Consider the following 27,320-nt stretch of genomic DNA (forward strand, 5'->3'; position numbering starts at 1 on the left):
ACACAAATATTCTCCAAATCAGAGTGTATGGGAAATTGTTATGTTTTTAGGAGGTTGAAAGCGAATGCATTATGCAGACCAAATTTCACAGCTAAGGTTTATCTTGTGAGACATTGTTGAGCTGAATGATTGTCGCTAATGCTCTGGGCATATGTCAACATTGGAAGAATGTCAACAAAACACCTCCTAGTTACCATATACGCACAGAACTGAAACTTATCTCGAGCAGTAAGTCGTGAGAGGCTGTCAGTCAGTAGGAGTACATGATATGTATCTAAATGACCAGCCTTTTTTTGGTATAGAATAATAACGAAAGTCATCTTTTTGTTCGAGCTGTTCCGAGGATTTGAGAGAAATCATTTTTGTCATTCCGAGGGTTTTGTCTTCTGTTTTTTACTCTGAACGAGGAAAAAGAAAACTATTTTACAATCTAAAACCCCCTAATTTTCAATAATGTCCATAAAGTGATACATAATTTCTAGGTACTACTTAGTTGTTAATTTACGGCGATGTCATCATCTATTGTGAACGTGCTTTTATTGGTATATTGTGACCATAGGTGTGCTGAGTGTATGGAAGGTTTTCCTGTTTGGCGCTATTCGCATTCTGTTGCCGGTACAGTAATGATGTTTGGGACTCAAGGAACGAATGGTACTCGGGCACTACTTCGAAATCTCTGTTCGCCCGAGTGTTGTACGTTCGAAAATCAAAAAGTGATTGGTTCTCGATCTCAGTTTTTAGTGTTGTTTGCGCACTGTATTTGAGCGGCATTTGATAAATTTTTGTGAATGGTGTGATTTTTTCATGGTGGAACACTATGAAACAACACAGCCAACGGCTCTGGCACTAACGAAAAATTCCCACACTAGATTTAGGGTCCGAGGAATAGGCTAAAGGTTTGTTTGAATATTTGAAAATTCGGAGCATTGTTATTATTCGTAGATAATGAAATGTTAAAATTTTGTCATTCTATATATTTATTAAGGGTAACTTCACCGCAAATAGATGTATCGCCTATAAGAAAATATCCCACAAGGCAGTGTGGCAAAAAAGAGTCGAAGTTTCATTAAAAAATTTAGAAAATTTCAATGTCAGATTTTAGTCAAAGCATCCTTGCGGTTGATTTGTATTCACTCCTTAATTTACACAAATTCTGCCATTCGATAATATTGAATGAAATGCAACGGAACCGTTAATTCAAATATGTATTTGTTTTTTGCAGTTTTTCGCATTTCTCGAAACGTTGCATAGGCTTACCTTACTTTGAAGTTATAATAATCTGACAGCTAATACAAGGTGCAATGACTTTCTCCACTACTGTTCGGTTCATCAGATGTGCTTACCAAATTCACAATTGAATTAATCCAAAGTAACCATTGCTCGTCTCGATTATAGTGAATTAATTCTATATATTAACGCAATACACAGTCAACCTTCAAACCATTCGAGAATCGAACTAGTTGTCTCGCAGAAATAAAAAATACGCTAAAGCATATTGTTATTAAACCTGGGAGTGTGTAACTGGAAAATGATCAAGCAGTAAGCACATAAATATTTATCGTTTGTGTGTGTGGAGCTCGAATGCTAAAAGCTTGACAGTAAAGGACGATGGTATTCACTGCTGATTGCAATTAAAACAGAGCAAATTCTGTGACTAGATTGTCTAGTCAGTCTTTTGTGTTTAGGAGATCGGGAAACGCTACAGTGTACCTCTTCACGTAGACTTCAATTATTTAGTTGGATAGTAATAACAGTTTTATGAATATTGCTGAAGAAACCCAAGTAAGTACATGGATTTTAAATGTTGGTCTTATCTAGTCGTTCTCCCATATTACAAAAACGACTGATGTGGCAGATCACGAGCCAGGTTAGCCACTCAAACAAGCAGGAGAGACCTTTGTCTAACGTCTTCAAGTGACCAGAGGTAAAGGTGTTTAGTTATGAAATGTTATATGTATTTTGTAATTTTATGAATGATCTACAATTTTTACGGGAAATCTTTTATCGTTTTTGGTTGTTATGATGCCATTTTTTATATTAGAGAAGTGTTTAAACTTAAACATCTATTTGTCCTAAGGAAATTGCCTTCCGTTGACGTCGTTAGAATAGGCGGAGCTCTCGCTGTTAAATCAGTTGGTATTTTCGTTTTTAGATGAGTGCACCATCAACTCCTGGTACGGGTACTTTTTCGGGTGGTGGCGGCTCAGGAGGCGGGGCAGCTATTAATCAAGCCGGAGGGTCCAGCGCTGCTAAAGGTGCAGCAGGAGCAGCTGCAGGCCTAGTAGCAGGGGCTCTTCTTGATCCGGTTGCACAGATGAACACGTACAAATCATACGTTAGCCTCCTCGCAGACCCTTCTGCGAAGGATGACTCTAAACAGAAGGCTGCACAGGAGCTCAGTGAAGACTTTGAGGTTAGTACTGCGGGCGACAACAAATTTGATATAATATCTTTTTTGCGTGGCTAAAAAGTTCCCTTGACATGTTTAGAATCTGTACGCTTTAAACAAAGTATTAAGAATAACCGTTTTCACTGTGTAAAATCTCATTCCGACAACTGCTGTCAGTAATCGTAAGATCAATTATAATTACACAACTGGTATTAATTGTTTGGATTATCAAAGATGAACACCTGGTGGCCGGATCCTTACTAACTGCTCAGTGTCCATACTGGTGCTGAAATGATCAAATAGCTCAGAATAGCTTATATGTTACCATCTTTGATATTAGATATGATAGTCTAATACGTAGTTGTTTTCTTTTTTTATCCCTTCGCTGTCCATCGCATTGACGTTTATGGGTAATCAGACGATTACGGCCTCGCCAGCGTATCCTTCGTTTTTGCAACATTCGATGCCGCTCTTCATTCGGGTACTTCAGGAAGGCGAAGCTCAATTTATTGCCGAACACTCAATGCAAATCACGCGGAAACTCGTTCTCGAGATTATTCACCGTCTACCCACAAACGAACACCTTCGTCCATATGTCAAACCTGTGCTCAGCGTTATGTTCAAAGTTCGTGTAACACTTCCTGCGCATATCTGTTAGGCATACGGGAAAGGACCCCTATATTTTTCAAATAACTTTAGAACTCGCCTTACAGCAATTTCAATTGAAAAATCTAAAAAAAAATATATATATATATATATATATATATATATATATATATATATAGCCCAAAAAAAGGAACCAACGTTCACAATTATACGTAGTAGAAAGAGCTAAAGTATAGATTAAATATTTCAGTTATTGGAGGTCGAAAATGAAGATAACGTGCTGGTGTGTCTACGAGTAATTATCGAACTACATAAACAATACCGGCCGCCATTCAACCCTGAGATTCAGAATTTTCTAAACTTTGTTAAGAACATTTACCGCGAGTTGCCAAATCAACTCGAGAAAATCTTTGAACCTCGTGAAGATGCCATAAAAGTGAAGGATATTTCTGAGGTATCGATGGATACACTGCTCAATGAAACGTTTACTACAACTGTCGTGCAGGTCGGCACAGGCGATGGTGAGTAGCATAGTTGAATACTTAAAGTATGTTCGTCTTCATTTATAAAAGTTCTCCTGGCCAACTAAATAGACAGAAAGTGTTTCGCTCAAAGCCAATGATGATCATCAGCATGCTAAAGGATATGTAGCGCGTACATTTCTTTACGATGAACAGAAATATCAGTTATTCGTCTTTTTGGTAAAATTTATTTTAAGAAATACAGACGGATTCAGTCCATATAGGAAGCTCTAATACATTATCTAAACTATTAACCACTTTTTCTCTTTTATTTTTTGACGCTTCTCGAAGCTGCTCCGGTGGCCGCTGTCAACATCATTCCAAAGGCCGTCCTCTCCCTCAAAGTGCTTGCCGAATTACCCATTATTGTGGTATTAATGTACCAATTGTACAAGCCTAACGTTCATCGAGACGTTGCAGAGTTTATTCCGTTGATTCTAAATACAATCGTGCTACAGCCTTCGCGGGCTCAGCAGGAGCATAAAGACTTTAACCGTGAGGTCTTTGTCGATTTTATGGCGGCGCAAATAAAAACGCTTAGTTTTCTCGCGTACATCGTCAAAATCTATCTGGAAGTGGTGAACGCTAATTCAGGCCAACTCGCCGAGGGAATGCTTGGTCTGCTAATGCTTTGCCCGCCAGAAGTGGCTCATTTACGCAAGGAGCTTCTGATTGCAGCTCGGCACATCCTTGCTACCGATCTACGGACGAAATTTGTCGGCTGCATAGATAAACTGTTTGATGAAGATATCCTTCTAGGCAATGGCTGGACGGCGAACGAAAGCCTACGGCCCTTAGCATATTCGACGTTGGCCGACCTCATCCATCACGTAAGGCAAAGCTTGCCTTTGAAGCATCTTAGTGCCGCGGTATCGGTCTTCTCGAAGAACGTGCACGACGAAACTCTGCCGATCTCAATGCAGACGATGTCGTGTAAGTTGCTTCTCAATCTCGTGGATTGTATCCGCAGCAAGTCACAAATGGCCGAGACGGAAGGATCGCAAACGGTTGGAGTCGCCGGTGCTAACAATCAAGAGAACAATGTTGTGGCTGGACGGGAACTGCTCACGCGTATGTTACAAGTGTTTGTCTTGAAATTTCGAACTATTTCGCGAGTCCAGCTTCCAGCGCTATTGAAGGCTAGCAAGCATTACAACAACACAGAGGATATCGTCCGTGCTGCGGCGGCGGCAGCAGCTGCTAGTAAGCCCGGTGAGCAAGCTCAAACGGGCGGACAAGCTTGCGGGCAAACAACCACAGGAGCTGCTGTTGTTGGAACTGCCGCAGCCGTGCTATCAGCTGCGACTGCTACGGCTGTCACATCCCAGTTAGGTCTAGTTACTGGCACCTTTCAGACACCATGTAACACTCCGAACGCTACAGGGACTTCAACTACTGCAGCCGCCGCAGCACCCTCCACAACACCTGCAGCTGTAAGTAATACAGTGGCCGAGCTAAAAAGCAGTAACGGCACCCCACAATACACGGTCGTCGACTGTCGGACCCTCATCAAGACGTTGGTGTGCGGCGTGAAGACGATCACGTGGGGAATCGGTACGTGCAAGACGGCCGCAGGTGGTGGCACTGGTGTGGGAGCCAGCGCCGACGATAAACAGTTCCAGCCAAAGGAGACGCTTATATTTATTCGCCTGGTTAAATACTCGTTGTTGACGCTCGACATGTACACGTTACCGTTGCCCGTTTCAACGGCGCAGCTGTCGGCGCATTCACTTCAGGCAGCGGGAGGTTCAGCGGCAGCACAAGCGGCCCGAGCCGCCCAGATCGCTGCAGCTGCGGCTGCTGCCCAACCCCAGAAGACGAAGGATGAGAAAGAGGTTCGTTTTATAGCATATGAAGTAAACTTAAACAAATGCAGGCAGGAGAAAAAGGCCGATAACAAAATAAGTTGCCACTCGCATTTAGGCACTAGGTCGCCATAAATATATCTGGTATGTTTCGTACCATATTGTACACATTAAATTGATCCGATTTTATCATACGTTACGATTGGTTTTAGGTGCTGGATCACCTCGGTGGGGTTTTTACTATGATGACACCAGGAATGTTTCGGGCTGTTTTCACTACGACGATCGACTACGTTGTCGAGCGGCTAAACAAGAACCCGCTTCTTCAGACGGTGGCCAACTATTTCCTTGCAAACAAAACCACTTCGTCGATATTCGCTACGATACTCGTCGAATATCTACTTGAAAGAATGGATGAAATGGGATGTAAGCGTATAACTAGCTTTATATTATTAATATTTTGATCATAATTTTTTTCTACGTATTCAATTATCAACAAATTATCAGCAAACAGGTAGGGCATATAGTAATAATAAAATTATTTCTCTTATATGGTTTCAGCGAGTATGGAAAAATCGAGTCTCTACTTGAAGCTTTTCAAGCTCGTTTTTGGCTCCGTATCGCTGTTCCCTCAAGAAAATGAGCAAATGTTAAAGCCTCATCTACACAAAATAGTCAACAGATCGATGCAGCTAGCGCTGAGCGCCAAGGAGCCGTATAATTACTTCCTCTTGTTGCGGGCCCTATTCCGTTCGATCGGTGGCGGATCGCACGATCTTCTCTACCAGGAGTTTTTGCCACTATTGCCAACACTCCTTCAAGGTTTAAATCAGTTGCAAAGTGGCCTCCACAAGCAACACATGAAGGACCTTTTTGTTGAATTATGCCTGACGGTCCCTGTGCGACTGAGCTCGCTGTTACCGTACCTGCCCATGCTAATGGATCCACTCGTTTCGGCTTTGAATGGTAGCCAAACCTTGATTAGCCAAGGCCTACGAACGCTCGAGCTGTGTGTAGACAACCTTCAGCCAGATTTCCTATATGAACATATTCAGCCGGTAAGAGCTGAACTGATGCAAGCTTTATGGAAAACCCTTCGTAACCCACAAGACAATATTGCGCAAATCGCTTTCCGTGTTCTTGGAAAGTTTGGCGGTGGTAATAGGAAAATGCTCGTTGAGCCCCAGACACTAAAATACAACGAGTACACAACCGAGGGTCCAGCAATCTTAGTGACGTTCGTGGAACACAAAATGCCTGTCTGGCTGCCCATGAATCGCCTTATTGAAACTGCCTTCGACGCCCTAAAACTTTCGACGACTGATCCGTTCTATAGGCAGCGGTGCTGGGACCTCATCAAAGGGTATCTATTATCGCATATGCAGCCTCTCGACGGCAACGTTTCCGTACAGACGCTGTTCTCCGACCCGGCGTTTGCCACTGGCCCGGTAGCACCTTACAATTTAGGCCATTATACATGTCAACATCCGTTACATCTAACTACGCATAAAATGGCTCTAACTGCCATGTTTGTCGCTGCAGCAATTAAAGAGCTTCGCGGTGAGGTGCTTCCATTTTTTGTTTCGATTGTCAACCACTACACAATGGTTGCTGTGAGTCAGCAGGCCGGTCCTTTTATGGCAGCTTATAAGCAATCGCTGCACTCCAATAAACTTAACCAAGCGAACATGGATCCGCTAGTTCTTATTGATGCGCTCGTCCAGATAATGGGCCATGAAGAAAAGGAGCTATGTAAAGTTGGCCAACTCGCATCGGTACTCATCATTGAGGCAGCATCGACGATACTCACATCGAGAGAACGAGCGGCCACGTTGCCATTCATAGAGTATTTGAGCGAAAAGATGTGCTCGCTTTGCTACGAACGGGCGTGGTACGCTAAGAGCGGTGGCTGTTACGGCATTAAAGGTCTCATGGACCGCTTGCCTCTTCGCTGGGTACTGCAGCATCAGTACCAATTCCTCAAAGCGTTACTCTTCGTAATGATGGATCTAACAAACGAAGTATCAAATGGCGCAGTCGATATGGCAAAAACAACCTTGGGAAAGCTGATTCAGCTGTGTGCTACCCCACTATCAGATGATGCGCCCGCTGATATGATTGAGGTGCAGAAAAAATCCCTAAACGACGTCACCATGGAATTGGTGCGGCAGGTGACATCGCCAAACACGTGTGTTCGTCAGCAGGCAATGAGTAGTCTACAGATGCTCGGCGATGTAACAAAATGTACTATTACAGATATTATGACACCTCACAAAGATTTACTACAGGATATGGTCCCTCCGAAAAAGCACATCTTAAAACACCAGCCGGTCAATGCGCAGATTGGTATTATGGAGGGAAATACATTCTGCACAACGCTTCAACCGCGTCTCTTCACTCTTGATCTAGATCAAAATGAACACAAGATCTTTTTCCAGGAGCTTTTGTATATCTGCGACAGTGAAGATACGGCGATCATGAAAATTGCCTGCTATAAAAACTCACAAACTCAACTAGGCGCCCTACGGAAGGCTGCCCTCAACTGTCTGGCCACGTTACATTATGTTGAAAATGAACAAAACCGTGAAAAGGTGTTTACCGTACTCTACAAAGTTCTAAATTCAAGCGACCCCGACCTGCAAGAGTCGGCGTTCCAGTGTATGAAGAAGTTTATCAGTGGCAATGGTATCAAAACGGAGACGGTGCATAAACATATTCGAGGTTTGCTCATCCATCTAGGCGACTATCGCCACCTTAATCTGAACGTCATTCAGCGTCTGAGCTACCTTACTTTACTGTTTCCTAATACTTTCAATGAAAAGTTGTGCGAACAGTTACGGCAATTGCTTCGTCGATGGTTCGAAGTCTGCATTCAGAATAAGAGTATTGGGAGGCCATTTACAACCGAGTTAAAGCAGTGCACTGCCATTATTGAGATTTTTCATCAGATTCCTGCGGCGAGTGCAGCACTTGTCGAGCCGCTGATATCGACGATTCTATCCCAGGAAAAGCAACTTATGATCGAAGCAGCATCACCTCTTCACGAACCGTTGGCGAAATTCTTGCGTATTCACCCTGAGAAGACTGTGGAGGTCCTCCTTCAAGACGCAGCTGTTCAAAGCGCTCAGCATAATCGATATCTCGAGTTCTTGTTCAAGAATGATAAAGGCCATAAGTTCCGACAAGTTCTTATCAATAAACCCAACCTCGTGGGTCGCCTTCTGGCAGTCAATCTACCTGCCGAAGGTCGTAATGTCATTATCACGAGTTTCCCGGCATTTGACATGAACACCATTCCACAGATAACAGCACAGAATGCCAAATATAACTTTGAGTATCTTGGAGTACGAGTAATTGGTCTCTTAATCAAACACGAAGATAAAACAGATTTTCTCATTAAAAACCCGATGATCGTTGCTATGCTTCGTGAAATCTGGATTTCGCCTGAGTTCCAGGCGCGTCACACACAAAGCTGTGTTGAAATCTCTGATTTTGTGCACTGGCGCACACCGAAACTCGTTGTTAAAGCTCTCTTAAATTATTGCCGACAAAATCCGAACGACGTTGAACTCCTTTTCCAATTGCTAAGAGCATTTACGAGCCGGTACATTCCAGATTTCAAGTTCCTAAAGGACTTCATCGATCATACAGTGGCGACACAGTATTCCGTCGGGTGGAAGAGAAATGCATTCTTTAAGTTCGTTAAACTGTTTGAAGAGGAGACAAACTTTCCACAGGAATTGGTCGCCAAAGTGCTTCAACGAATCATCATTCCTGCGTTTACCAATTCTTTTGAAAAAGGGGAAGGGACTGAGCTCATTGGGGGAGAGCCTGCGCCTGATCAGGATCTTGACGATAATGTAATATCCGTGTTTATTCTCAAGATTATAGACAACCCCAAAGTGACTCTTGACTCGGTAAGAACTTGGTGACATGCAGGATATTGATAAGAAGGGTTGTATACTTTTAACTTATGTCAATTGTAAATGAATGAACGGTGATTTCTAATACGATTTATAGATGATAATAATAGATGATAATACAGTAACTAATAACTGACATATGTAAGCGTCGTATAGAATGACAAGGCATATCATAAGGCTATGTTGTGCTATCAAGCCGTCTTTATATTGTATATCGTGTATAATTAATGTTAAATCAAGACATTGACGAAGAAATATTGCTATCATGTCTTTATTAGTATTATTATTATTATTATGGCGTTCGTAAAAATAATCCGATTCGTTTTTACGTATTTTATTTGAACAGGTCCGCATACTCGTTTTGCAATTATCATGCCTATTTGTCGACCAGGCATCAGCTCATATCCACGACGCAGCCAACAAACGACAGGGTATCAAACTTCGCCGCCTTATGACTTATGCCTGGCCTTGCTTGCTTACAAAGAGCTCGGTCGACCCTGCAAGCAAATATCACGGTCATCTTCTTCTAGCTCATATCATTGCTAAATTCGCCATTCACAAGAAGATCGTTCTACAGGTTTTCCACAGCTTGTTAAAGGCGCACGCAGTCGAAGCACGCGGTGTGGTTCGTCAGGCGTTAGAAATTTTAACTCCAGCAATGCCTGCCCGGATGGACGACGGAAACACTATGTTGACTCATTGGACAAAAAAAATGATTGTAGAAGAGGGTCACACGTTAGCCCAGCTGGTCCATATGTTACAGTTGTTATACAGACACCATCAACTTTACTACCCCGTACGCCATCATCTGGTCGCGCATGTGGTCAGTTCAGTACAACGACTCGGTTTCACGGCCAACGCGCAGATGGAACACAAGAAGCTTAGCGTTGATCTCGCCGAGGTGATCATTAAGTGGGAGATGCAACGAAACCGCGAGGAGCAGCAGCTACTTCAAGAACAGCAGCTGTTAGGCAATACGGCTGACGTCGATGTCGCCAACAGTCCTAATCTAAAAGCTATCGACAAAGTGCACACGGACTCTATTGTCAATTTCTTGTTGAGAATGGCCTGTCAGGTGCGACCGTGAAGTTTCACCCCACAGTACGCTGTCGCTTATGGCACAAATTGACATTACATATAAAATGTGTTGAATCCATTGGATCTTCGAAAAAAACTTTTTTAGATAAGATCATCAGCCATTGAAGTGCAAGTTCGTTTAATTAATGAAGGCTTTTTGATTTGTTTTATCTCTAGGTGAGTGATAGTGCTGTTGCGGCCGCGGCAGCTTCGAATACCGGTGCCGCAGGAAGTGGTAGCTCCTTGGGATCAGCGAACCCCGCGGGGGATGTTCTTTCCCGCCGATGTGTAGCTCTCCTTAAGAACGCCCTCAAACCAGAATTGTGGCCAAATGCTGAGCTGAAGTTAGTGTGGTTCGACAAACTTCTATTGACTATCGAAAACATCCCTGAACCGAACTTTCAAAACATCTGTACAGCCCTTGACCTACTGACGTTCCTTCTCACGATCCTGAGAAAAGAGGCCATTCTCAATTCATTCAAAAATCTTCAAAGAGGCATAGCTGCCTGTATGGCAAGCTCAAACTCGAAGGTGTGTATCATCTAAAATAGAGAAGCTTCGCAAATCCAGCTTATAGCACTTGAAGTAGATCTGAAACAAGGCATTTGATTTTTTCAAACGCCACAATAGTCAGACTCTGTCCGCTGAATATTAAGGAACTGATTAATATATTCATATATGTTCAATCATTTTCTATTACTTTCTCGTAAAGGTTCTCCGCTCGGTACATTCTCTCTTGTCTCGATTGATGGGCACCTTCCCTGCAGAGCCAAACACTCCGAAATATGAGGAACTCGATCATCTGTACACTCAAGTGTTCAAGGTCGTCTCTGACGGGTTATCAAACTACGAAAAGTTAGTATTACTGGTTTGGCGTTCTAGCAATCCAGTCTACTTATGTCAAGAATTGCTCCGGCGAACCGACAAGGCTGATCTGTGCTTGTCTGCCTTGTCAAGAAACCCATTCCACTTGAATTTTTATCTCTCAAATTGGTGTCTACTAGAAGGCATAAGACGTTTGCGTAAAGTGATGTTCATTGAGGAAGCTTACATAACGGCATTCCTTCTTGAGAAGGGGTTCTACCATCTAATGAATGTATAATTTTTGATAAATTGAATTGTTTTCGTAATTTAATTAATTACAAAGTTATTGCATTTGTGTACGCATTAACTGTAGATACATCTACATTGATGTGTAAAGTACTAAATGTAATTTTAATTTTTCTTTTGAGTGTTATGTTGTAACATTTCCACCCAATATAATCCAGTAAATAAACATCATTGTCTGTCAGCTGCTCATCATAGCAAATTTTTGCACGCGCTAGCTGATGCTGGTTATTCGGTGTGCTGGGAAAGGGGGCTATAACCACTGGCTCTCAAAAGCAAATAGCCGATAAAGAAGTTCTGTTTCACTGGGCAGCTCAGCGCCATGGCTGATGTTCAGCTCGCCGACGGGTTATATAAAGATGATGCAAACATTAAAACAAATGTTAAAAAGCTATAATTCACATTACATTCCTTAGGTATACGATTAACGGATTTAAATACATACAATATATAAGATAAACAATCACTATACGAATAACGATTTAAAATTATCCGTTTCTCCGTGCAAAAAATCTTATTGTTTTCTTTGTTATAAGATCCGTGCCATAAATCAAAAAGGTGATAACATTTCAAATGGTTTATACAGACTGCGACTTCCAAGGTGTACCAAGGGCTCAACGTAAGAGATTGAATTTTTATTTTAATTTTTCTTTCATTTCACAATATATACAAATTTCTTCGAACACGGACAATTTCACTTATCCATATGAATCATAATTTCTTGAAAGAGGTTCATTTACCTATTTGCGCACATCCGGATTTACTACAATAAAATTTACTTGACAAGGAAGATGTGACCTCCGAATACTAAAATTGATATATCGAGCCAGTGAAGAACATACTCGGTATATGTGGAATGCTCCATTTATTTTTCTAATTTCCTGCGCTTTTCTTTGATGTATTTTGTTTTTTGCAACGCAGAGTGGTGGCCAATCCACCACAGCTGTTTGGGACGTTAATGATCCTCAAGGCTGCGTGTGTCAACAACCCGTGCTATATCGACCGTCTGATCACCCCGTTTATGCGCGTGTTACAAAAGATGACTCGTGAGCATTTAGCGCCCACCACAGAGGCGAGTCCAATGGGCACAGAATTGTTAATTCTTAGCTTGGACCTCGTAAAGAACAGGGTAGGCGTGATGGCCCAGGAAATGCGGAAAGTTTTCCTTGGATCTGTTCTGGTCGGTCTCATCGAAAAGAGCCACGAATCAAAGGTGCTTAAAGCTATCACGAAAATGGTCGAGGATTGGGTGCGAAATAAGAGCCCATTCGCCGTTAATCAAAGTCCGAGCTTGCGGGAGAAGTCAATTCTACTTGTCAAAATGATGCAGTATATCGAGAAACGCTTTCCGGATGACCTTGAGTTAAACGGGCAATTCCTTGAACTAGTGAATTATGTGTACCGAGATGAATCATTCAAAAACTCTGAACTTCCATCGAAACTGGAGCCGGCCTTTATGGCTGGTTTACGATGCGTTCAACCGGCTATTCGCGCCAAATTTTTCGAAGTCTTTGACGCGTCCATTAAGAAGCGATTATACGATCGTCTCATGTATATAATCTGCTCCCAGAACTGGGAGACGATCGGCCCACATTTTTGGATTAAACAGTGCATCGAGCTCGTACTTGTTACAGCCTCTATGGACGCCAATGTCGAGACGGGTCCTGGTAGCCCACTATTGCCAGCTGTGACCTCCGTGGTAGCCCAAGCTGATCATAACATGAAGGCGGCATTTATTTTCGCCAAAGAAGAGCCAATGGATGTCGATAGTATTATGGATGCGAGCTTTTCAGCTGTACCCGATGAGCTATCTGAATTCGACCTCAATTCATCCACCGCCAAACCATCCACTGCTTCAGCAACGACCAGTGCGAGTAGCCTTCGGCAGAACATCAATCAACTTGTGATTCGGCAGAAGAAGTTCCTTGAACAGGCAGGCAAGAACGTCAAGCTTGAGCCTATTCTCTTGGCTGTAGCCCAACTGTGTCATATGGACACAACATTGGCACAACACATGTGGATACAACTCTTCCCACGCCTTTGGAAGATCCTCGGCGAAAAACAACAAAACGTCCTGAGCGTTGAGTTAACACCGTTTATTTGCTCTGGCAGCCACGTCATACAGAAGGATTGCCATCCGAACGCTATTGGAACCTTCTGTGAGGCTCTCTCGCATTGCCCTAACGTCCAGTTACGGCCGATGGTGACAAAGTACATGGGAAAATCGCACAACATGTGGCATCGAGCAACGCTGCAGCTTGAACAAATTGCTGCAAGCAATGAAAAATCTTCTAAGGGAATAAAAAGTATTCCGCCGCCCTTATCGACGGCCCCTGTAACCCCTGTGTTACCAACGCCTCCGGCTAGCGGAAGCGTTAACGTTGTGGCAACCAACCCAGATTCTACAACTGTTCCTGGTGCAGACGGGCCCGAGGTGCAAAATCTACAGCCCCCGCAAGTTTCGCTCCAACATGAGAGTCTTGATTGTTTGTCCGAGATGTACTCATTGCTCCGAGAGGAGGACCTCTTCGCCGGTCTCTGGCAGAAACGTGCCAAGTATCAGGAGACCATCAGCGGTGTTACGTACGAGCAACATGGCCTGTTTGAGCAGGCGCAGTTGGCGTACGAAGCGGCGATGGCTAAAGCGAGAACGGAATTTGCACAGAGTCCTCCGCCACTAACAATTCAGTCAGAATACCGCTTGTGGGAAGAACATTGGATTAAATGTACCAAAGAACTGAATCAGTGGGAAGTGTTACTTGAATATGGAAATAGCAAGGCCGCTCAGAACATGCATTTAGTTCTGGAAGCAGCCTGGCGGGTACCCAACTGGGTTCTGATGAAGGAAGCCCTTTCTCATGTTGAAGTATCCTGTCCTAAAGAGCTCGCTTGGAAAGTGAACCTTTATCGAGGTTACAACGCCATCTGTCATCCAGAAGAAACTCACCTGTCTTTGATTGATCGTCTTGTGAGTATATGGTCATGGTTATGAGCAACTACTATATGTGTATATGGATAAGATTAAACTAGAAAATCCTGCAGTAAATAACTGAAAATCACTTAGAGATTTAAACTGTTGCTATACAGACGTTGAAAATGTACCAAATATACAAGTGGTATATATTCCCCAGTTTTAACCATTGTGTGTGCCTTATTTCCATCTCCATCTACTTCATAAACAGGTCGAGGTTGTCACTTCATGCTGCATTCGGGAGTGGCGTCGTTTGCCACCGGTCGTATCGTCTATGCATGTGGGCATGCTGCAGGCCGCCCAGCAGGTTATGGAACTTCAAGAAGCTGCCCAAATCCACCAAGGCCTCGCACCAACTGGCAGCGGAGCCGCCACTACGCCGTTGAACCGCGCATCACTATGTGATATGCGTGCTATTGTGAAAACGTGGCGAAATCGTCTGCCAGTGCTGAGTGATGATCTGTCGCACTGGAACGATATCTTCACATGGCGACAGCTACATTACCAAGCCATCGTTAGCCATTTTGAAGGCGCGCAAAATGCCAACTCAGTTACGGGTGGTGACACTCAAACACAAACAAACAGTGCGATGATAGGTGTCCACGCTTCCGCATCAACAATCATTCATTACGGGAAGGTGGCCCGTAAACACGGCCTTAGCGGGGTCTGTCTAGATTCACTTAATAAGATCCATACAATTCCATCGGTACCGATCCTTGACTGTTTCCAAAAGATTCGTCAGCAAGTTAAATGTTATCTTCATATGAGCGGTACTGGAGGAACTGGGACGTCAGGTGTCACTAGCAGCTCAAACAGTAGTAGAGGTAAAAACGAACTGCAAGAAGGTCTGGATGTGATAGAAAGCACCAATCTGAAGTACTTCGGCAAGGAGATGACAGCAGAATTCTATGCGCTGAAAGGCATGTTTCTAGCTCAACTAGGCCGTTCTAGTGAGGCAAACAAGGCCTTTTCGGCAGCCATTCAAATGTTCGATGGCCTCAATAAAGGTAAAAACCGTTAGATGGTTTGTAGTCCTAGCAGTACGACTCCCCTCCTAGCACCTACACTGCACTGTGCTTTATTATATATATTACGCTGTCTAAAGTTAGGTAGTGTTAAAGGTTAAACGTTTTCCCTCTTTCGTTGGTTATACAAGCGAGGCATTATGGTATTTTTTAAAATATGCAAACTTTCGTGTTCTATGGCTATAGCTTCACCTACCAATGTCTTTCCACTTAAATAAAGGTCAACAATTGTCATTCGTGAATTCACTCCATAATCTATCATTTTCAGGTTGGGCTCTATGGGGAGACTACCTCGAAGCGCTGTTCACGAAAGATGCGTTTGCGGATCGTAATATGCAACTCGGAGAATTTGCTGTAACCTGCTACCTGCATGCAGCGCGCACTCAAAACGAAGCCAAGGCACGCAAATATCTCGCCAAACTCATATGGTTACTTACATTTGATAGTGAAAAGTTCCAATTAAGCGAGTGCGTTGACCAGTACTTTAACGGTGTACCACCGCACCTTTGGCTACCTTGGGTTCCACAACTTCTCACATGTCTCGTCCGCCAAGAAGGTAAACTCCTATTGACCCTATTATCAACGGTAGGTCGGGTTTACCCACAAGCGGTATACTTTCCAATTCGTACACTCTATCTTACACTCAAGGTAGAGCAACGTGAGCGTTATCGAAGCAGTGAGGCGGACAGACCTCGGCAAGCAGCTCCGGTTGTGGGTGGCAATAATAGCCAATCAGCGGCCACTGCAGGGGCAGCTCAAGCTACAGCTAATGGTCAGGCCCAAGTTGCCGTGACACCTGCAGCAACTACTAGCAATCAGTTCAGGGCCACTCCGTCCATGTGGCGCTGCTCGAAGATCATGCACATGCAGCGAGACCTTCATCCCACGCTGTTGTCAAGCATCGAAGGCATTGTCGATCAGCTCGTTTGGTTCCGTGAGAACTGGTACGAAGAGGTACTCCGTCAACTTAAGCAAGCTCTAGCAAAATGCCTAGCCGTGGCTTTTGAGCATCGGATGCAAATCAACGAAGCGACGGTAACGCCACATACACTTAACTTTGTCAAAAAACTCGTGTCAACGTTCGGTGTTGGTATTGAGAGCGTTGTGGGTGGTGGCGGGGTGTCCAGCTATTCAACGTCAGCCAGTGAAAGCTTGGCACGTCGGGTGCAAGCCACCTCGCAGGATCCCGTGTTTCAAAAGATGAAGGTGCAGTTCACAGCCGATTTCGATTTCGGTACAGCACAAGCCATGAAGCTGCACAATCTTATTAATAAGCTGAAGAAATGGATAAAGATCCTCGAAGCTAAGGCCAAATTACTACCAAAATCAACCCTCGTTGAGGAGAAATGCAGGTTCATGTCAAACTTTTCTCCGCACACTGCCGAAGTCGCCCTACCTGGGGAATTTCTACTGCCCAAGGCCAATAACTATTACGTGCGGATTGCGCGTTTCATGCCCCGTGTCGAAATCGTTCACAAACACAACACAGCTGCGCGTCGTCTATCGATTCGTGGCCAAAATGGTAAACTTTATCCATACCTTGTAGTAAATGACGCCTGCTTAAGTGACGCACGACGCGAGGAACGTGTTCTGCAGTTGCTACGTATGCTTAACCAGCTATTAGCGCGACAAAAGGAGACGGCGCGCCGTGGACTCAACTTCACGGTGCCCCGAGTCGTTGCTGTAAGTCCACAAATGCGCCTCGTCGAAGACAATCCCTGCTCATTGTCACTAGTCGACATCTACAAACAGCGTTGTCTGGCACGCAATATCGAGTACGACACACCAATAGGAAAATACTACGAAAAGTTGGCATCAGTTCAAGCGCGTGGCGGTTCCTGCGGTCATCAGGTACTCAAAGACATCTTGCGAGACATACAGACTAGCCAAGTGCCTCGCACCCTGCTCAAGGAATGGGCACAGGCCACCTACCCTGATCCAACCGACTACTGGACATTCCGTAAACAGTTTACGTTACAACTGGCATTATGCGGGCTGGTTGAGTTCGTTCTACAGCTCACACGGCTCTCGCCAGATATGGTGTACATCCACCAGGACAGTGGCTTTGTGCATGCTGCTTATTATAAGTTTGACGTAGCGGACGCCACAGGCGAACTCGATCACAATCGGCCCGTGCCGTTCCGACTAACGCCTAACATGGCCGAGCTTGTGGGGACGGTTGGTGTGCAGGGTCCTATGTGCGCAGCTGTTGTTGCCGTGGCTCGCTGCTTAAGCCAACCATCATTTACAGCTCTACTCAGAGCTATTCTGCGCGACGAAATTATCACCTGGCATAAGAAGAACTACGATGAAGCTGGCACCGGTAGCGAAGGACCCCCTGATATGGACGGAGAACAGCTTGTTGCAACAGTGTCTAAGGCGGTGGCGGCCATCACAACTAGGCTTAATAGTAAGTACAGCATAATTATCATAACTTAGCGTTTTTTGCTAAAAAAATTTGATGCACAAGACGGATGTGACTGAAAATCGCATTGTACGTTCAGAGGCAAAAAAGGCCAATTGTCTCGTCAAACTAATAACATCTTCTCAGTATACATGCAAATTATAAAATACAGCAAAATTTAATCAGATCAAAACCAATTTATGATGCGTTCCTAATTGAATATACTGATTGACTAATTTAAGTTTGTAGTTTTTATTGTTCAGAGAGTACACGCCGCTAAATATGCAAAATATGATCAATAACAAAACTGACGATCGATTTCTTTTATAATATTTACCAGGTTTGACATCATACGAAAGCGGTGAAAGCAGCAAAGTACAGGCTTTGTTAGCGGCCGCCTCAAACCCGGAGAACCTTTGCCGCATGGATCCTGCATGGCATCCATGGTTGTAAATCTGTGTTTCAGATGAAAAATCCATATGCCGAAAATTCAGTTGTCCTAAATCATAAGACATCTGGGGCTTTAGATAGGTGGGCAATAGATGCTTTTCGAACAACAATAAAGATAACATTTTTAGATAAATATAGGCGCTGGTAATACCCATGTTGCAGAACCACTATTAAACACACGTACTCATATAACCCATAAAAAACAATAATAGTATTAATTATAATGTTGGAGAGAGAAAGATGTTACAATACGTAAAATGAATTGACTATTATATCATTCATACAAGATAGGACGTAACTAGCAATATAGCGCTGCGGGACTTTTCACGTCGCATGCATCTCAGCCGAGATTTGTGATAAACATGGTACTATGTACATTTAATTTTTTCCGCACCGGTACACTTACATTGAGGATGTACCAGCAAATTTACTTTAGTATTAATCGACCGATTAATTTAATTAGTTATTGATTTTTCAATATTGTTCTAATATTCTGGAAACGCGGCATATAAATATATTTTTGTGTAGATGACTTGTTTGCGCGGTATGGTGTCGTAAGGAAGTGCATAAGCACATCTATTAAAGTGTCGCTCTTCAAGCGATTATGGGTGGATGGATGAATGAATCCCTCTAATATTTGACATATCGTTTATCACTTGGCATCCATCACTCAACACTGTATACAGACAATAGCAATGAAGAGAAATCAATTAATTATCAATAAATTACCAACAGTTTGTTGACCGTAAATATGACCGTGTAGTTATTTATAGCTAGAGTCAAAAACGTATTGTATATTTTATATATAAATTTGCGTCCGTTACTGCGAAGTCACGTCTATTGTTTTTGTAGGAACAGGTGGTGTCCACGGTGGGGGGGTCTAGGGCGGAAACCATAGCGCCACCAAATGTAGCGCCCGAAGTAGTTATCGTGACACTTTCAGCATGATCGGGGAACTTATTTCATTGTGCAACAATAATGGAAAAAAGTGCCATAGTGTATGCTACATTGTAAAGAATGTTGACGTTGTAGGGTTGAAATAAAACGAAAGGTATAAATGCATCTCGTAGATGACATTTATTCGCCATTACTTTTCCATTCCACGCGAATTCGTCGCGCAAAGCAGACGACGCAGACGACGCTCTCAGGTAACAACAACAACTAACTAGATTCGTTCGTACTGAGGGGCTAGTTCGTCGACACTGGCCAGCTATTCCGGACGTACCACGGTGGTAACAAACAGCGGAGGGCTCAAACGTACAATGATTATGGACAGCGATCCGATTCGGGGAGAGCCGGTCATCGATATTATTGATGACGCCTGGCGGTTTGACCAACTTCCAAAAGGTAAAACAAGCAGACTTCTATACCCTAAAGTTGAAATGGAAAAATGATTAATAACATTCAGTACATTGAATTTCTATCTTTGTATTTCAAATAGGTCATCATCCAAAAGGTAGCAGTTAATTCACTTAAAAAAACACATGTTTTTTTCTATAAATAATCGTTGACTAATGCTTAATGAGAATACGAAAAGTTCATACTTGTGACTTAATCAATTTTTAGTAAGTTTGATCTACGATGCGTGAGTTAATATTTTTTGCCCATAAGCCATTTGTATAGCTATTAAACAAATTTGTTTAACTTGAATCATATCTGACATGATTAGTTGCATCCGAAATTGTGACGCAGCCATCACTGTTGCGTTGAAAAATTGATTTCAGGTAACCCAGAAGTGTAGAGCGGTTATTTCTTTGGTAAAAAGGACGACTTGGTATAAATATAAGAAAAACATCCATCATGTACCAACAGATACACATATTTGTGTCTGTTATCGTATAACTGTTTGTTGAGCCGTTTTTGTGGGACATTTTATCTAGTTATGACTGTTATTTTTACGCGAATATACATTCGCATACTTGCTTGAAACTACTTTTTTTTAAACATACACATTTTTGTTAATGTTATACAAAATTTTGTTAACTTCTTATTGCTTTTGACAATAAACTCATGGTTAGGCGAGGTGCGGGTTCCTGTCGAAGAGCTGCCGGATCCCGAACCAGATAATGGGAACCCTTTAGAAACTCTACGTGAGCAGGAAATGAAATGGAATGACTTCGCCCTGAATCGTCTTCAGGCTCAGCCAGATGCATCGCCATAAAGACCACTGCAACTCCATTGACATGAGTCGTCTGAAAAACGCAGACGTCTCTTTCTAGACTGTATATTAACGCGTATATCCCGCTTAGAAAATATATTTTTATGAATCAAATGGAATAAGAAAGTGATTTGGCAAGTTTTTGGCGATTACTTCATTCATAGGTGTATTGCATCAGCTAACAAATCGTCATATTTCAAGTTCACTTAAAATTGTGTTTCTTAAGTCTAATAATACGAATCCCGCTTCAGGAAACTGAAGCCCCTAGCATAAGTGTTTCTGATATGAATAGTACTGTCTGTGCTGCACAGGAGATTATTTTGAATGCTGGGCAAGTAGAGAGCGTTAATATGAAGACAAGCAAAGCACATTTTGTTTGCATTGTAGTTAATGAAAAAGGAGAATCTCAGTTGGGTATTGGACAGAGGATCTTGTTAGACCCAACTCAGTGCGATAACTAAATCAAGTACGGAAAGATAATAATTCGATAGAAGTCGAATGAAAACGACCTAACCAAGAGCTTTTGTCATTTAAACGCAAGCATACCTTTGGTTCAAACCAGTGCATGGTTACTTTTCTTATTGGAAAATATGACCGTATCAAAATCCACATCTAGTAATGCGACATCTTAAAGAAATTTGTCAAAGATAAGTTTATATCTTGTTAAGCGATTGAAGTTCAACCTAATAATATTTCATAGTCCATAATTTTATTCTGAATCCTACCAACAACAGATTACGTACAATCCATACCTAGCCTGTACTTAGTATGTACTCACTTTAGCTAAACACGTATTGTTTTCACTAGCAATTTCATTCAAATTTTAGCGCCACACTCATGTCAACAAACGCACTTCTTTTAAGTCAACTATTGGACGCAATGTTTTCTTTACTCTTCGTGACGGAGTCAGCAAACAAATAGAGCCCTGCGCTGAGTTAAGCGTCAGTTGCGAAGTATCACTGGACTTACTGTGCAGATTGGATGCATGTGTGTATGCGTATAGTAGTTATCCATAGTTGTGGTGCTTTGATTCATTAGACGTTCAAGTAGTGTGCGCGATGGCGGACGGGGTGCTTACGACGCTGAAGATTCTGTTGATTGGCGAAACGAGCACTGGAAAAAGTTGGTTAGTTAACTTCTACATGTAGTCTTTAATAAAACTAATCTGGTAGGAGAAGCGGTTGTAGCAGTAATTAACGATGGGCTTTTCCGTCCTGTATGTCAGGCGTTTCCGCAAATAAGTAATCGCTAATGGCTCAGCCAATGGCTACTGTCCAGTTAATGTCAATTGGCCTTGCAAAGGTTGTCATAAAAACTGCTATGAGGATTGACTAAACGTGGAGATCTAAATTCTGGTGATAATAAGAAATAAGATAACGAATAAAGTTAGGAAATCTGTGAAGTGAAAGGAAATACATGTCAGCCGTTGGAGGAGTGCACTTATGAAATATCTAAATTAGCTTTATAATATTCCACTTTGCCGTTTGAAATTGCTCAGGACTCGGGAATCAACATGTATTAAATCGCTGTCTCCTACTATAATATATTGTAGTCCTCTGTGAGTTATCTTCACGTAACATAAGAATCCACATTCATGCTGTTGTTGTATCAGGAGCTGTTCCTCTCTGGTTAGGAGTCGTTGGCTATGCTATACATATTATGATAACGATCTTGTCTAACACTATTAAATACACAGTTAGTTTGAAAAGCCATCATGCAATGTAGCTTTTTAAGAAGCAAAGCTCTACGAAATCGCAATGGTACGTGTGAATTTGCCCTTTGTGTATTTGCGACTAGCTTGAGTAAAATCTTTACTAACCTAGTGGAAGGTGTATTGCCAATAGTGCATTACGGTACAAAAGGTCATTACTGCCGCTGCTCATTAATGGCATATCATTATCGCGTTCATAGTGGGTTCAATCTACCTTTCACAATCATCAGAAAATTCCTCATTGTAAAGATGAACCTCTGCTTGCACTCAAGCCCACTAATGCAAAAACAGATTCGAATATTGCCTAGATGAACAATAATTATAATAATTATAATAATTATCATTAGCCTTAGGCACAGGACAGAGCGCTAATTGGCTTTAGCAACTTGTTAATTACGTTCATAACAGACATAGAAATCTAGAGCTTCTGTTCTGGTAATATCTAGATATAACTAGATATACTATCTAGTAGCATCTAACGCAGATGCATTGTAGAAAAAAAATGATACGATTTTAGCCGTTCAAAAGCACGTTAGCGAAACAATGTACTAAACCATGATTTTTTTTACTTCGCAGGCTAAGTTTTTAGTGACACGGGGTTTAGAGTGATCTTAACGCGGAGAAATGCGCTCAATAAAGACATTGTTCCATTAGCCCATGCCAACGAGTGAGTTTTTACGTAATCTCAACTCAATTCGAGTTAATCACATTTTAAAAGGGCCAAGTGTCCTTGTTAGAATTCTTCAAACCATTCTTCTAGAATGCATTGTTTTAGTTGTAACCACTGTGTTGCGTGTCCTCAAAAAATTGGTTGGGAGGTCAATGAAGTCAAATTTTCAAATTCAGTTTCGCAGGCTTCGCCTCGCGTTTACTTAGCTATTGAACACATTTTATTTAACCTATGTGAACGTAAAAAATTATCATCATAAAAAGACATCAAATAATAACCCGGTATTCCCTAATTGCTTTTTCCACAACAGAGTTTAAACGCAGTTTTAACACATGATAAGAACGCTTGTTCTAGTAACATAGTGTTCGCAGAAATTTACATCGATCGAAATGATAGATCAAAGCGGACGATGTTGATGGCCGCCTTCGTGTTTAACGGGGGCACAGCGTTTTTTTCGAACGTGGGAAACGAAAAGGAACTTGCTGGCTTCGGTTTATAACCAACTTAATACATCTGCTCTACCAGGAAGAACAGTTTGTTTAGAACGAGCAAAGCTATTTGTCTAATCGACTTCCTAACAGCTCTTCCCAGGATAAAACTCTAGTGAGCCACGGAAAATTAGCTTAATAAGGGGCTGTTTTGAGTAATACAAACTCGTGAATCATGCGTTTAGTGGTATAGTAGATAATAGGAAATCATGTCGGATGTTTGTCATAATATGAGTAGGGAATAATGCACAATATTATGTTGTGCGATGCGGTGTATAATGATATGGTCGCCTTCATGGTTTGTGGTTGTAGGGTTATGGTTTTCCGTTAAAACAGAAATTTATACCAAGGAGTCGTTAAAAACAGCAACAAGTTATTTTCTTATCTTAAATGTGCAGATGTTTCTATTTCCCACATTGTCGCTACTGGCTATATCTTTTTTACATAGATTGTACGTTTAGGTCGGCGTTTATTGGTATGCCAGCAGGTTTCTAATTCTCTTCCCATGCTCTATGAGAATGCGTGTATTTTGGAATACTTGCCCGTTTCCGCAAGTGCTGCTGATCTTGGTCTTTTTGTAGCGTTTAATGAGGAAAATATTGATCACATGCAGAAACATTTATATTTTTTTTATACAGTTTTCTTCACAAGTGACATCCGTGCTTACGTCCTCATAAATCATTAATTATTGGATATTCGTTGGTAGATATTGGAAATAATTCTAGCCGTCGGCAAAAAAAAATTTTGCATAGTTATTAATGTGTAGTCCCAGAATAGAAGCATCTATACCGCGCTCTATAGGGCGCACAAATTCAAAATTCTTTCCGTTGTTAGAATTCGTCTGTCGTTGTGCCAAGCTCTGTGCAACAGCGGTGTAAGGTGAAACCATTCGGACCTAATGTAAGCCTTTTATCGTACTATGGATATAGCTATTCAGCAATAAAATTAATATATAGAATAGAAGCACTCAACTTTTCAGCAGTTGTGTAAACTTGCCATTTGTTTTGTGTGATTTACAGAAATAATCATTTTCGTAGACCGTAAGTGCAGCATGTTTTCTCTAATGAGCACCCCTTTCAATCAACAAGGACTATACTCCATTTCTAATTGATCTCCAACTTATGAGGGAATAACATTATTATACGTTACCTTGTTGCGTGAATAGATGAACCTACAAGCTGCAGCTATATGCTAGATAATGTAACGTTGTTGCATTTCATTTGAAGAAGCAGTATAAACAATGACTAGTCAAAAACTTGGGAAATAGACAAAGAAAAAGCACCGAAAAAACACTGCCGTATTGCGTAAGCTTAGATTATGGGCGATCTCGTTTAGTATTCCGTAGAGTTGCTACCTTTGGAAAGCCTTATAAATGAATAATCCGAATGAGCACTATGTGGTTTCTAACATAATAAAGCCATCTATGACCAATTCGGCTAGATTGTTATTCGCACCTCAATTTTTTTGTCATGTTTTGCTTATAGAGATTATTTTCTCTGACAAGAGATCTTAGGTGCATAACAATAAGCATTGTATCCATTATGGATAAATGTGTCATATTAACATATTATACATTGAAATAATCATTTTAATTCTTGTTGTCTAACCTATTTATTCATCGGGCTCTTATTTTGAAATCAAAAAATACAGGTGTCTTTCTACGATGTTGTTAATTCGATGTCGCGACCTACTTCTTGCAACATAATAGCCTGTGTGTTCTCATTTGTGTGAATTGTCTTATTCGCCTATATATAATAGTAAATTACTTCCTAGTTACATGAAGCAATATGAAAAAACACATTTGCCATAACTGGGTCGACTGTCCACCGAAGTGAAAATTAAAGTCGGCGGATTTTGTTTTAGCTCCTGGCTAAAATAGCACAGTTACTGTGTTCGTGTCCACTAACTCCGCGCTATCACATTTTTAGCCTGCTGCTCCGTTTCTATGAGAACGTATTCGATGAGTTCCTCAGCTCAACAATTGGTTTCGATCATAAATCGAAAACGATAACGGTTTGCAACCAGTCGGTCAAACTCAGTCTCTGGGACACTGCCGGTTCTGAGCGATTTCGCACCCTCACTGCAAGTTATTACCGTGACGCCCACGGAGCTGTTTTAGGTAAGGAATACTTCACACATTGAATTTTTTATATAATACTAATATGTCTATATCGAGCGGTTTGCTTCTCTTTGGCAGTGAACGGTAATTAGAACTAGCGATCCGTGTATTTAACACTATCCTTAACAGTTTAGGGGCCTAACATGGCCGCGGACTTGAACACCCCTGCCCTTTATTCATTTGAGAATAGATCATGAATTTACTAATGCTCCCTGACTGAAACATAGCACGATAAAGAATTTCCAGTTTGGGACCGCGCGTCTTTGTGTGATACTTGCAGTTTATGATATAACGAACCGAGAGTCATTCGAGAAACTGAATTTATGGCAGAAGGAGTTGGACATGTACACGACGCATGGAAATATTGTTCGGATGCTGGTCGGTAATAAAGTCGACAAGGAATCAGAGCGAAAAGTCACGAAAGAGGAGGGAATCCAATATGCTCGAAGACACCAGATGCTATTCGTAGAAACGTCAGCACGAACATCCGAGAACGTTGTTGATTGTTTTGAAGAACTCGTCGCAAAGGTAAGTGCCTCAAAGGATTACTAGAGATTTATCTATGGTGGTGCGAGGTTTTTGCTTGCACCTTGCGGTGTATATGTTCACTACAGTAGTATCCCTAATGCGTACCTCAACTGTGTGTATAAACTGTCTGCGATTTAAGCAAGCGATCAGTTCAACAAATGCTTTTTCGCTGTGTTGATGCTAAGAGACAACGTCATATGCGAGTAGAATCAAAAGCTTCTTTTAATTCCACTATTTCAGATTCTGCAGACCCCTGATCTTTGGGAACGTCGAAAGGATAGCATCCGATTAAAAACATCCAATGAAAGTAGTGCGTTTAGCTATTGCAGTTACTGTTGATATTAACTTTCGGCGTACTGGAATTGAGAAGCAGCAACCATGTGAAGTAAACCGTAATGCACGAGAAAATTAGACAGCTTAAAAAGAGCTCACATGTGGGCATTTTACAACAGTAGCACCATGTAAATACATAGAAGATAAAATAAGATTTCCATAAGACAACAAGGCTTAAGGATTTAGCTGATCTTCATTGTTATGTGGTAGGTGACATAATGAAAGGAATAAGAGGATTATATAACCGTCATCAATAAAATCGATATATAATTGTGGTTCAGAAAATTTGTATCCTATAACTAATAAAAGTGCTTTTTTGAACAATTTAAAAATATACTTGTCTTTTTTTTTGAGGTTCTTTCTGCTGTACCAATATACATTATATATCAATTAAATTTGTTCGTGCCTTTTTCCTTGTCAAAAAAATACCTCATTTTCTTGCAAGATAACATTCTCCTCTGTGGCTATAACAGCCTAAGCATAATTATAAATCTTGCGGTACTTAAGTTTGTACCCAACTTTGCACAGGTTTTTATAGGGCAATTTGGCAAGGAAAAGTCGTAAATCAAAGTCTACTTTAGCTAATGATAACATTGACTTACTTGGCGTGTTATTACATATATATCACAGTTTGTTTTACAAATTTGTCAAAAGCAGGTTTGGAAAATGCATACGAGTGACGATATTTCATGGGACGTTCATTTTGCCACAAAGTCATTACCTGTTACTGTTGCTATTTTCTACAAAGACTTTCAAACAAGAACTAAGGTGGTCAACACTTTAAAGCTATAAGATCGATTCTTATTCTCCTTGTATTTGAAAGCCGATATAAAGCATTCAATTTCTGTTTCCTACATTGATAATCAAAATGTTTTAAAATATCAACAACGTTCACACAAAATAAATCTTCAAGGTAGATTTCGCCAAATATACGCTAACAAATGATGAAAAATATCTATGCAAACACATTAAACTAGTGAAATTTGACTTACTTCATCCTGCCGTATTTCTGCCGATGCAGTAGTATGTAACACG

General features: G+C 41.6%; 3 protein-coding genes across 7 annotated transcripts; all 3 read left to right on the top strand.

The window, feature by feature from the left end:
- Positions 1–628: 628 nt before the first annotated feature.
- Nipped-A (Transcription-associated protein Nipped-A) lies at positions 629–19,028 on the top strand. 5 transcript variants are annotated; one of them, XM_086977068.1, is made up of 16 exons: positions 629–896; positions 1,659–1,924; positions 2,153–2,413; positions 2,808–3,014; positions 3,246–3,516; positions 3,808–5,351; positions 5,534–5,747; positions 5,883–9,238; positions 9,591–10,319; positions 10,499–10,852; positions 11,034–11,176; positions 12,015–12,047; positions 12,350–14,396; positions 14,611–15,406; positions 15,693–17,834; positions 18,169–19,028. In XM_086977068.1, exons 3-16 carry the CDS (start codon positions 2,153–2,155, stop codon positions 18,279–18,281), a joined length of 12,210 nt encoding a protein of 4,069 aa, XP_086833194.1. In that variant the 5' UTR covers positions 629–896; positions 1,659–1,924; the 3' UTR covers positions 18,282–19,028. The 5 variants fall into 5 exon arrangements, with proteins under 5 accessions (XP_086833194.1, XP_086833195.1, XP_022644684.1 ...); XM_086977069.1 differs by having other exon boundaries at positions 1,819–1,924; XM_022788949.2 differs by having other exon boundaries at positions 629–1,924.
- Positions 19,029–19,416: 388 nt separating this feature from the next.
- Positions 19,417–20,577, top strand: LOC111250731 (anaphase-promoting complex subunit 13). The gene is made up of 2 exons (XM_022806373.2): positions 19,417–19,625; positions 20,297–20,577. Exons 1-2 carry the CDS (start codon positions 19,541–19,543, stop codon positions 20,437–20,439), a joined length of 228 nt encoding a protein of 75 aa, XP_022662108.1. The 5' UTR covers positions 19,417–19,540; the 3' UTR covers positions 20,440–20,577.
- A 2,151-nt stretch (positions 20,578–22,728) lies between these two features.
- LOC111250727 (ras-related protein Rab-18-like) lies at positions 22,729–26,617 on the top strand (the record flags this gene model as incomplete). Its single annotated transcript, XM_086977076.1, has 5 exons — positions 22,729–22,814; positions 24,325–24,345; positions 25,234–25,424; positions 25,705–25,952; positions 26,193–26,617. Coding segments are annotated over 5 exons (645 nt in total), but the record flags the coding sequence as incomplete, so codon positions are not given.
- Between the last annotated feature and the right edge of the window lie 703 nt (positions 26,618–27,320).

Source organism: Varroa destructor, unplaced genomic scaffold (genome assembly GCF_002443255.2).
Source record: "Varroa destructor unplaced genomic scaffold, Vdes_3.0 BEIS01000001.1, whole genome shotgun sequence".
Taxonomy (NCBI): domain Eukaryota; kingdom Metazoa; phylum Arthropoda; class Arachnida; order Mesostigmata; family Varroidae; genus Varroa; species Varroa destructor.

Coding starts and splice junctions, on each gene's coding strand:
- Nipped-A (XM_022788949.2), top strand. CDS start 2,153: ATGAGTGCACCATCAACTCCTGGTACGGGTACTTTTTCGGGTGGTGGC. Junction 3,015..3,245: donor TGCTCAGCGTTATGTTCAAA/GTTCGTGTAACA, acceptor TAAATATTTCAG/TTATTGGAGGTCGAAAATGA. Junction 10,320..10,498: donor TGTTGAGAATGGCCTGTCAG/GTGCGACCGTGA, acceptor TTTTATCTCTAG/GTGAGTGATAGTGCTGTTGC.
- LOC111250731 (XM_022806373.2), top strand. CDS start 19,541: ATGATTATGGACAGCGATCCGATTCGGGGAGAGCCGGTCATCGATATT. Junction 19,626..20,296: donor GTTTGACCAACTTCCAAAAG/GTAAAACAAGCA, acceptor ACTCATGGTTAG/GCGAGGTGCGGGTTCCTGTC.